General features: G+C 36.5%; 1 protein-coding gene across 5 annotated transcripts in view; it reads right to left on the bottom strand.

The window, feature by feature from the left end:
• Positions 1 to 12,457, bottom strand: part of CNTN3 (contactin 3) — a 314,732-nt gene that overhangs the window by 35,124 nt on the left and 267,151 nt on the right. For 4 of the 5 annotated variants that reach the window (XM_014851951.3, XM_044754830.2, XM_070492787.1 and 1 more), the window contains 3 exons: positions 1,768 to 1,885; positions 779 to 937; positions 530 to 679 (listed from right to left, as the gene is read on the bottom strand). In XM_014851951.3, coding sequence (XP_014707437.2) covers positions 530 to 679; positions 779 to 937; positions 1,768 to 1,885 — 427 coding nt within the window. The remainder of the gene's footprint in view (positions 1 to 529; positions 680 to 778; positions 938 to 1,767; positions 1,886 to 12,457) is intronic. The other variant, XM_014851952.3, reaches the window with a different exon arrangement.

The following is a 12,457-nucleotide window of genomic DNA, read 5'->3' as shown; positions in this document are numbered from 1 at the left end:
GTCTTATGGTTAACATTAACTGTTGCCCCACATGGAAAATTTAACAATGATTCTCTCTTAATTTAATACTTGCGGAGCCAAAATATACCTATTTTTCAATCGCTTAAGCTCACTCACTGAGCTTGATGGCAGACAAGATTTCCTAGGAGCAGAACTCCCAAATGTCATTATCCTACTAATTTGTCAATGCTTGTTATAAATGAAAACAGCACTTCCCCTGTTAATAGGGTGTCTATGTCAGATAGTAATTATAACCTTAAGTGACAAAAACATATTCACTCTACATGCACTAATGAATGCTGACGATGGACTGAACTCTTAGAAAAGTCACACTACATCAGAGCCACTTAAACGTGTGTCTTTTGACAAATACCATATGGCCAGTCCTGCCATTAGATAGGTCAGATAATTGCAACAATGGATTATTGAGGCTGATCCCCTGCTGGCCTGGAGACCAAGCCAAGGGAAATGGAAATACACACCCAGGGCAAACCTATTAACCCATTACTCAGAAAACAAAAACACTAACCTGCCTCTTCAGTTCTTATTTTTTCTGAGGGTAAACTGGGTTCTCCACCTCCGATTTTGTTACTGGCTACAACCCGAAATTCATATTCCACCCACGGATTTAACTCGACTACAGTAGCTGTGTGTGTTTTCCCATCAATGACCTCAGGCACTACAAAGGAATATTTCAGAGAGGTAAGAGTCTGCACGTCTTAGCATTGACTTGAAATCCATTTATATGTACCAATGGTATTTGCCTCTCTTCCGTTACCTGTTGTGGCAGTTTGCCAACCCACGGAGAAAGGTGTCCTCGCCTGGACAGAATAGGATATAACTGGGCTATGGTTGTCTGTACCTTCTTTCCAAGAGAGTTGGGCTGTCGTATCTGTAATTTCATCTACCTTCACATTTTCTGGTGGTCCAGGTGAACCTAAGGTAGGCAATAATGCAAACAGTGGGCAGCAATTCCATAAATGTCATCCTCTTCTACCAAAGTGAAGAACATGTCACGTGACCACTTTAATACTTCCAAATGATCCCAATTTCAAAAGCACTTAGGGAAAAAGCCCATTTACCCTGCAATAAAACTACCACTTTTTCCCCTCCACATTTCTGTTGTTAAAACTTAAATCTGGACATGAATCAGTAACTCCAAAATCATAATAGTCCATGATTGCAAATGACACCGCTTTTTGATGCCTTTGTTCAGCAGGATTCCTGCACCTTTCCAGATTCATCATCCTTTACTTTTTTGATGCCTTTTCCTTTAATCTCTTGGTACAGCTCTGTAGTTCCCAGTTTGTTATCTAGAGCTGTTTTATTCTAACATGCACTCTGGTCATTTTTCAGTCCAGAAGCAAATCAGTACCTTGGACAGTAGCTCAGATTGGCAGATTTTCTCAGGCATTGTGGATGATCCTGATTCTTTTAGAAGTAGTCACACACAGACACACACACAATCACTATTCTCTTTCCTATTAAACACTATCACTGAATTAATGACATGCTCAAAAACACATCAGCTTGGCAGAAGCTGTGGAATGCTTATTACAGTAAGAGCTATTTGAAGAGGAGACGAGATTTTTACTTCTTTGAATTAGCACCCATCCTTATTGTCACATCCTCTGGTCTATTGAGGGGGGATCAAATCAATATTATAACTCACAGGCTCATATACTATCTTAGCATAATTTTTCCTCCCGTAAGGATTTCTCAGTTAAGGTGTGGAATTATAAATCACACTGAGGCATTAATGTTTACCTCTTACTATGAGGTCAGCAGCAGATGAAACACTATCCACTCCTGTTTGTACCATGCACACATATTTTCCACTGTGTTTTAACTGAATGTTTCTGATCATTAAATCACCAGATGAACTCTGTTGGAAAAAACAGGTAATGAGCATATTGTTATTTTGAAAACACAAAGAATCTTGAAGGCTGTGGCCAACAACACCTTTGTGATGAAACCCGTATTTAGAGAGAAGACCAACGTGGTACAAGACCGAAGATTGCTACAGTGGAACCTATGGAAATAAAAACAAGTTAAAAACCATACATGACTGCAGACATAGATTTCTGTAGCTAAATAAACAATAAGCTTTCCCCTGGGCATTTACGGTTTCAAAAATAAATAAGGGCAGAGATTACAGTCTCAGAGTCTATTTATTTCCACTAGAATGACACCTCTTTTTATATCCACTGCTCAGCACCAGCTCAACTCATTTCTCTGGTTCCAACCTCTTTGCAATTATCTGCCTGAGAAGAAGAGGGAAGCATTTGGGTATCTGGTGGGAGATAAATGCAGCACGACAAGGGGATTACCACGGTTGAAACACTTTTCTGAACACACTGGAGCTTAAAAAGCCTAAAGCCTTTTAATTTCTTCACTACTGAATTTAAGGACAGTCAATATGAACCCCTCAATCAGAAGAAATTAAAACATTTTAAACCCTAAAAATAAAATAACAGTTGTCCCTAAAGACATTTGCTGACGTCCCCCAGCACCAATTAATGGAGCAAATGTATTTCTAAAAGCTCAACTTCAAATGGGTCTCATTTTAAAAGAATGTAAAATCACGTTTATAAAATGACTAACTGCAGGCCAGTTTCACACATGAGTAAAAATACAGATTGAAATAAAATCATTTGGAAAGCAAAGCTCTTTGAAAATTATTACTTACTGAAAAATGTCTAAAATGATATAGAAGAAGAGGCAATAAGCATTTATCTTATTAATTAAAAGGATAGTTTTATTCTTGGGGTTTCCTAGTATTTGTTGAAAGATGGATTCTACTATCCTGCTTTCAGGTAATTTCCTAAGATCTCTTACAGGGTAATTTCTTAAATATTGTTTGCCATCTGTAGGATTCCTAATGGGCTATTTTCTCTGTTGGTTGGATTGCGTGGCTTCATCTTGAATTTCTTAAGTATTAGGAGAAGGCAGATGTGAGGTGATTGATGGCTGTAATTAAATGATAATCCAGAAACTGTTAAGTTTGCACATTTTACTTTCATCAAGTTGAACTTTTTTCTTTCTTTCCCTCTCTCTCTTTCTCCTCGGTTATTTAGAAATTTATCCCCAGGACAAAACCTTCAATGCTTGCTGACCTTTAGAAACTCTTCAGGTTTTATGAGGTTCATATACTCACAGGAGGTTGATTATCATTTCTATAGAAATCCCTTATTTTCAGTGAAGTAAGAACTGTTACTGTTAAATTCCACCAAGGCATTGGCATGACTTCTTCTTCTTCTCTATGTTTATTTGCTTATTATTGAAAGCAGTTGGAAAAGAGAATTGGAACAGCACTTAATTTATGTCCTTAGACCCATGAACATAACTTCTAGCCACACTGGCTGGTTTTGATTCTTGAAGGAGTGAGGAAGAAATTGATGTTGGGCTTGTCATATCTGTTCACTTTTGGTACTGATATGTTAAGAGAGAAATAACTTAGCTTGCTCATGTAAAAACCAAACCATCTTCCTGAAGAAATGGAGTTAGGGTCACCAACAGGTAAAATATAATTTTTAATTATCTTTATACACTGTAGATTGGAAAAAGGAAGCAATAAACTCAGGAATGTAGATAGTAGGAATCAGCTGGTTGTTTCAGGACCAACATGAAGTCGAGTAGATGAACACATAAATGGAAAATAAAATTTAATAAAAACTAAGAGGGATCCTCTCCGTAACTTTTGTCTCTTTCAATAATACACATTTCTATTGTTTCTCTTCTAGGGCTTTCTCTCTCTTGGACTATTTATTGTCTTTTAATGATGCAATATATAGAATCAAGATTCATCTTAACAAAAGTTCACTGTGAGCTTGCTGTATTAGATTCACTCAAGGGTAGAGAAGTATCTAAAGCATGGTCTCCGATCTTTAGGCTATAAACCCAAGCCAAGGTAATATATATTCAAGTGAAACAAGTTTTTTTTTTTTTCAACTTTAGAAAGTTTACTTAATTAAGGTTAAATCAAATCCCATGGCACATACTATGTGTAGACAGCTTCATTATAAAAGAAGTGATTTCAAATCCTACTGAGGATGTGGAGCAACTGGAACTTCTATCACTAATGGGAGTGTAGACTGGTGCAACTACTCTGGAAAACTGTTTCGAAGTATCTACTAAGGCAGGACACATGCATAATCTACAACCCAGCAATTCCATTCCTAAGTATATACCCTACAGAGACGTGTGTGTATGTTTACTAAAGACATTCACAAGAATGTTTGTAGAAGCGCTATCCATAATGGCAAAAAAATGGTAATGACATAAAGTCTATTATAATAAAGTAGATAAATAAGTAGTAGAATGCCCATTTAAAGAAATACTATTAGGCTATGAAATAGATTGAATTATAACTACACAGATCAACATGGCTGAGTCTCAACATAAAAGATATAAATAAAACAGATTAAAAAAAAGTACAGGATACTAATCTCTTGTATCACAAATCTAGATAGTGTTATCTTTGGAGTAGTTAGTACTATAATGAGGCACCCTGGGGACTTCTGGGTTGTGGGTTATGTTGTTTACTGATTTCAGTGCTCATTACTTGAGTGTGTTCATTTTGTGAAAATGCACTGGGCTATACATTTATGATTTGCGCATTTTTGGATAGAATATAATGGCTCTCAAATTGCAGTTTTTATTACATACAACTATCCCTCTAAATGCTCCACATTAAACAGCATCATAGAACATCCTATAATTTCTTATCAACACGCAGTTGAGTACTCCCAGAAATTAAAAAAAAAGATCAATAAGGAAAAGGAAATTCCAAAGGAAGTTTCATTTATATCAAACTAGTTCTTGTCCCCATCAATTTTTTACTGTTAATAGTTAGAATACAGTTAATTACTGATTAACTGTGATAAAGGGGATAGGAGAAGAATGTCCAGAAAAAATCACGTAAGATTAGTCAACTATATCTCAATAAATCTGAAAAAAAAGTCAAAAGGTGGTAAAATAGTACTGAACAGATTATTTTTCAACATATTTATAAATAAAATTGCATCTAATATTTACATATATTTATAAACACGTTTGTCATTCTTTAGAGTATAAAAGTGGTTCAAATAAAAAATTTAGGAACACCAATAATCTTTGAATATATTCTTAGGAACACCAAGAATTCTTTGAATAAAAAATAGCTTGTAGTCCATTTGCTGTTAAATTAGTCTTTGTATTGTTTTCCTAAACTCTACCTTTTCCCCTTCCCTCAATTAGAATGGACCAAAATTGGGAAGATGTAGAGTCAAAGTTTTTTTTCCCCTCCACATCCCTACTTCCTTTAAACCTTTCCCCTAAAATAGGCACAGTACTGTAATTCTCAGTCTTTCTAGAAGGCAAGTCGCTTTTCTATGCTGCTGACCACAGATTTACTTGGAAATGAAGCTTTGGGCAGTGGGAGACGCTTATTCCAATGGCTTACCTGGAGTTGAAGAAGTGGGAGACACTTCCCTAAGTCACACGAATTTTAGTTCTTTCTCAAATGCCCTATCTTTTTAAAATAAGATTATTCATTCAAAACTATTTATTAAGTAATTGCTGTACCTTAGTCACTGAGGATACGATAGTGAAAAACATACCACTCCTTATGTTCACGAAGCTTATAGTTGACAGTTACGAATCAAATGACAATAACAAATCAAAGTAAAACTACAATGTAATGCAAAGTACATAGAGGAATCTGTGATTTTCTGGAGTTTCAGTGAATTGATAGTTGAGCTGAGACTTGCAATATGAATACAAACTATGGTCTCCTCTAGGGCACTTAAACACATGCAGAGGCCTAAGGCAGGTGAGAACACAGTCTATTTGCGGGTGGGGGGAGTAGGCGGTGTCAGGGGTATAGTTAATCCACAAATTGTTAATCTGTCCACAGAAACCTAAAAGTTCACTGTAGCTGATTTCAGATTCATATTTGCACCTTAATGACAATAAACTTTTAATATTTTTATATTAAAATAAATTTTTAAGCTTTGCTAGAATTACTTGATTATCCAATTATTTGTTCCTCTAACCATGTAGATTTAGCCTAAAAAAGAAACTCATATTTCCAGAACATGTTACAGGTATAAACAGTCAATGGATTTGTAAGCCAAATCATCTTTGAAATAAATGCTAAGGGAAAATCCAGCGTGCATAAAATGAAATAGAAGAGGAGCTTATTAAGTTTTTCTTAGGTGATGACGCTAATGGAATTTTTGATGTAATTTAAAAACCTCTTTGCACTGAAAGAAAAACACTACACGATGTGATAACTCATGCCAGGTGAAAATGAATAAGCAGACAGATCATTACTAATTACAGGTGGGCTGAAAGTATATTGTGATATCTCCCATATGCTAAAAACCAGGGTATAAAATAAACCTCGGAGCTCGGGCAACTTCTTGAACAGAGCAAGTGTAGCATAAACTTTCAGTATACCAAATTATCAGCAAAAACTAATTCCCTAGTAAGCAATCTGCATGTAAATGCTGCTGTTGGACTGCCAAGAAGCATAATTTTCTAGTTTAAGGGGAACAAAACCCAACACATTTGACTGCTGTTTGGAAGGCAAGGTTGAATAGGCGGTCCTCCTCCTTTCTATCACTTTACACAGCCTGTTATTGTATAGATTCCAACATTCATCATTCTTCCCATCACTGGGTTGCCTTCCAAACCCTGACACTGCATGTAAATCATATCCAGGTGCCTTGAAAATACTAGAACCTGCTGGTTCCTTCTGGAACCTGGGTGCTGTTTTCCTCTGTGAAGGTCCGTGAAGGAACTGGTGGTACATAGGACTCGCCTCCGCATTTCTAACCAACCAAATTAAACCTTGCCCCCCACCAAACCCAAATGGCTGCAACAAGGTGCCGTTCATTACAAATGTGTACTGCCCACCCAAGGAACAGAAATAATTAGCAGCCATTGAAACACAAAACAGGCTGTCACACTCTAAACAGTTTTAATTTTTCTGACTAATTAACAATTTCATCTGAGATTGTCTGAACAGGTGATATTTAAAGCAGGTCACATGCAATCAGTTAATATCAAAATTTGCTCGACTTTCTTTGGTACCAATAAACTGGAATAATCGTCCCATTACAGGATTTAGAGTCCCAGCTTGTCCCATCATAACTGTTTTGAAAGAGTGACACATAACAGATAACAAAAACTCAGCCAAAGGTACTTCATTCATATCTTATCTTGTGTCAAATGCCCAAGTTGCTGCAAAAGTATCAGCTTTTCTATTTCAACATCAAGTTCACATTAACAAGTTAGGAAATTTTTTTCTGGGCGGTGTGGCATGTTGACAGGATAACTAACTGGGCGCTGGTGATCGCAGGATGCCTGGTGTTTGTTTCCACTCTGATTTTTAACTCAGTATTTTCTAAACTTCAGTCATTAGAGTTACACCTCCACAACTTTTTTCTTGCCATATCTAGTACCAAATGCTGTATTATTTACTTAGCTTTTTCTTAAACTGAATAACTTTCTTAAACTTAAACTTATATGGAAATCGATACGAAAAATGTATATTTTTATCTTAAATGGAACACTGCTGACTAAAATAATAGTTCACTGCCAAAATGCATACAGTGAGTAGAAAATACTGCAAATGGACACTGTCCAAAATAATGTACATGGACGCTAGCTGGACACTTTCAAAGTCTCTGAGACTGAGACCTTTGCTCTCTTAATTAAAAAGGGAGATTGGCAAGTATTAGAGAACCATTAGTGACAAACTTCACTCCATACTGAACCATTCTCCTTGATTTAACCTAAATGATTGGAATGAAATTGAAAATAGACCAGCCCACTCATTCTATCTTATTTAATATTGCCTATCAGGCATCTTAACAACGGGGCTAGGTTTTGAGAAATGTGTCGTTAGGTGATTTCCTCATTGTGCAAACTTCATAGAGTGTACTCACACAAACCTAGATGGTGTAGCCTACCACACACCCATATGGTACTAATTTCATGGGATTACCGTTGTGTATGCAATCTGTTATTGACGAAACGTTGTTATGCAGCCCACAACTGTAGTTCTCAATGCTGGCTGTACAAGAAATTCACCTCAGAGTCTTTAAAAAAAATACCAGAGATGCCCTGGCCACATCCCAGAATAATTAAATCAGAATGGATTAGAAAGAGGAGACCCTCTAGCTGATTCTAACCAGGAGTTAGGGTCAAAAATCATCAAACCTGATGAGATTTTACATTCTTCATCTTCACTCTTCTTGGGAATAAAAAGGCTCAAGATAATCATTCAGATCTTTCCTAACTCCAAAATTCTGCAATTAATAAACACATGAAGTAATCATTAAGTCAGGCTATTCACTGCTGGCTCCTAAGCTGAGAACAGCACCCCTATACAAATTTTCATCTTAGAAGATGAATGAGAAAACTAGTATTTGTGAAACAGGTACAATGTGTCAAGCACAAGGCTCATTTCCTCAACATTAGACTGCCTTGATAAGCTCATTGCAATTTTTAAAACAATAGTTACTGAAATAATTCAACATGCTGATAGATTTCTATAGATTCATACAGACACTTGCTGTTAGTCAACCTGAATGACTCTAGGAGTACTCTGGATTGATGTGAAAATTCTCACGTACAATCAAAGTTATTTCAAGTCATGAGAGCCTACCCTGAACAACACTCTAACTCATGGATTAAATCTTGTTTTTTTGTTTTTGTTTTTACCCTCCTATCAGAGGTTTAAAATACAGTGAGAGTAGATTTGCCCCTTGTAGAATGATAATACTAGTATATAAGAAAAGGAATCCATTAATACAAAAGAGTAAAAAGCAGTTGTTTCATGGAGCCTTGATCAAGTTGCATCAAATGTCATATTTACTTCTAGTTCCAATTACTATTGTTACATAATAAATTACCCAAAACTTAGTGCTTAAAAAAAAAACAGTGATCATCTATTCTGCTCAGGAATGTGTAATGTGAGCAGAGATCAGTGAGGACAGCTTATCTTCATTGTAAACCTCATCAGCTGGCGTGGCTTGATTGGGGACTGGCAAGCCTATTTACATGACTGGCAAGTTGGTGTTGGCTGTTGGCTAGGAGTTCAGCCATACCTGTGGGCTGGGGACTTTAGTACCTCTTGAGGTAGACCTCTCCACAGTGTGCTTGGATTTCCTCATATTACAGCAGCTGAATTCCAAGAGAAATTGTGCCCATGGAAAATGCATGCATTTTTCTGGTCTAGCCCCAGCAATCACATAGCCTCACTCCTGCTGTTCTTTATTAGTCAAGACAGTCACAAAGGTCTACTCGGTTTCAAGGTGAGAGGCATAGATTTCACCACTTACTGGGGAAGAGTGTCGAAGTCATACTGAAAGAAGAGCACCTTGGACAAGAGATGTTATAGCCATCTTTGGAAAACACAATCTGTCACACCCCTCCAGATTCCTTCTGTATCTGCAGCACTGCCTCTTTTTTTGGCTGACCTATTTGCCTCTTTTTTTTTTTGCTGACCTATTTGGCATCTATATAAAATGGTTTCCTTACCCTCTGCCTTTTCCTTGGGTTCTTCCCATCAGGAGATGCAAGGGAGGGCAAACACTAAGTTTGGGGTATTTACTCACCAAAATTCATCCTGCATGGCTGTTTTGAGTGACTGTGCCAAGAACCCAAACTAGGTTTAAAAAAAACACAACAAACCCTGGTGTAGATACTAGTCCTTTCAAGTCAGTAGCCATGTGTGAGCCAGAGATAGGACTCCTAAGCGGTTAGAGAGAATAAAATTATACCCTCTGCCTGGAGAGTTGCTCCAAAAGAGGCCACACTATCAACAACAGAATGATGAATTCCAACAGTTTTCGTGATACTTCAGAAGTGTAGATTTTTCATCTCAAAGTCTTACTGAAGAAGATAAAGAAAGACTAGCTTTGATATCAAATATGACCATCCTTAGACATTTTCTAGTAGAGAGTATGATCTAAAATTTTAAAGCCAATATAATAAAAATTTAAAAAATCAGTGTTTACTTTAATAAAAATACTCCACCTAAAATTTCTGAGTTTTGAGTCAAAAAACATTTAAATTGTCCCAAATTAGCCATTTGTTCTTCACCTTCTTATTCATGTTCAAATCAGTTAAATGGTATAATTAAATATTATGTCTTGCAAAGTAGAATGATTTTCTTTCTGAAATTGGAGCATAAAATCTAAGCCAGCATGAACAATTACCACTCAGTAATAAAAAGGCAAGTAACCTAATTAAAAAATGGGCCAGTCACCCTGACTTCTGGTTTTCGGTTAGCACATAAGCAGCCTAGCATCACCACTCCATCCTAACAGCAAGGAAAAAGCGAACAAAGTGAAAAATCAACAGCTCTTCTTAGATTTGGCAGAGAAGTGGAGTCACAGAGAAAACCACTGCCTTGAAAACTGGAGAAACCAACAGGTGAATAAAGAGAATCACAACTTACCAGAGCAGAAACCCACGAGCAAACACTTCCACAGGAGCCAGTACTGGGGTAGAGAAACCTGAACTGTAATTGATGAATTGCTGGAGGCTCAGTGTGGATAAGTCTGAGAGTTAAACTACAGGGAATTTTAGGTGGCTCCCCACTCTTTTATGAGTTTTGCCTCCAGGTCCTCACAGAGAACACAGAAGAAAAATCCCTGGTGTTTCTGGCAGGGTAAAGGAAAAGGAACCATTTTGAAATAAGCCAGAGGATTCTGTTCTTCTTCACAAAGTTTGTCTTCGGGAGAAGCTATTTTACCAGGGTCCAGTTGGCTGGGGTTTTATCAGCACCTAATACCTCATCCTGGGGGAAAGAAAATATCCAAATCCAGCTCGCTCTAGCCTTCCACAATGGGGAAGAGAAATACACAACTCCAGTCCCTCCAGCCATCTTGTCTCACCAAATGGGTGAGGAAAGACTAAGAAGCATTGGTGAAGTCCATAGTCCAGGGGCACAGGCTCACCGAAAGAACGAGATCTAATCATAGGACTACAGAATGCGTCCCCTCTCCACACACCCTACCACTGCCTTAGTAAAGGCCCATCTACTGCCGTTCCTTTCACCCAGCACACCACACCTGCCTTTCAGTGAAAAATAACAAGGCATATTAAAAGCCAAAAAATACAGTTTGAAGAGACTGAACAAGCATCAGAACAGGCATCAGATATGGCAGGAACGCTGGAATTCTCAGATCAGGAATTTAAAAGAACTATGATTAAGATGCTAAGGGATTTAATGGAAAAAGTAGACTATATGCAAAAATAGATGGATAATGTAAGCTGAGAGATGGAAATTCTAAGAAACAATGGAAAAGAAATACTAGAATTCAAAAACACTGTAACAGATATAAATAATGGCTTTGACGGGCTCGTTAATAGACCAGACTTGGCTGTGAAAACAATCTCTGAGCTTGAAGATGTAACAATCAAATCTTCTAAAACTGAAAAAGACTGAAGAAAAAAAGAACCAAATGTTCAAGAACTATGGGACAATTGCAAAAGGTATAACATACATGTAATTGGGAATAGAAGTAATATTTGAAGCAATAATAACTGAGAATCACATCAAATTAACATCAGATACCAAACCACAGATCCAATAAACTCACAGAAAACCAAGCAGGATAAACACCATAGAAATTACACCTAGGCATATCACATTCAAACCTCAAAAAACAAAGATAAAATCTTGAAAGAAGCCAGAGAAAAACAACACTTTACCTACAAAGGAAGAAAGATAAGACTTACATCCTAACCTCCTTAGAAACCATGCAAGAAAGAAGAAAATGGCATTAAATAATTAAAGTGTTGAGAAAAGAAATCCACCAAACTAGAATTCTGCACCTGAGAAATTATCCTTCAAAAATGAAGGAGAAATATACTTTCTCGGACAAAAAAAATACGAAGGAAATTTGTTGCCAGTATACCTGCTTTGCAAGACATGTTAAAAGCAGTTCTCCAGAGAGAGGGAAACAAAATCTTAGATTTCTATAAAGAAAGGAATAGCATCAGAAAATAAATAAGTGAAAGCAAAATGAAACCTTTTATTTATCTTATTCTTAATTGATCCAATAGATAGTTTTTCCAAAATAATAATATCAACAATGAATTTGGTTATGCATATATTATACATAATATATATATACACTATATATATATATATATGCTTATATATGGATGTGTATAAGTAAAATGAAAGACAGCAATGATACAAGTGACAGGAGGAAGAAATTAGGAATTTTTTTATTATAAGGTATTTGCTCTACCAGTAAAACAGTATAGGGTTACTTGAAAGTGAAACTTGATTAGTCGTGAAAGTATATTGCAAACTCTAGAGTAGCTACTAAACAAAAAGTAGTAAAAAATAAAGTATAATTGATATGCTAAGACAGGAAAGAATATGGAATCATATGAAATGCTCAAATAAAAGCACAGAAGACTGAAAAAATGTGGAAGACAAAAATAG

This window comes from Equus asinus, chromosome 21, assembly GCF_041296235.1.
Source record: "Equus asinus isolate D_3611 breed Donkey chromosome 21, EquAss-T2T_v2, whole genome shotgun sequence".
Taxonomy (NCBI): domain Eukaryota; kingdom Metazoa; phylum Chordata; class Mammalia; order Perissodactyla; family Equidae; genus Equus; species Equus asinus.
Note: the sequence above shows the minus strand (reverse complement) of the source record. Positions and strands in the feature narration are given on the sequence as shown.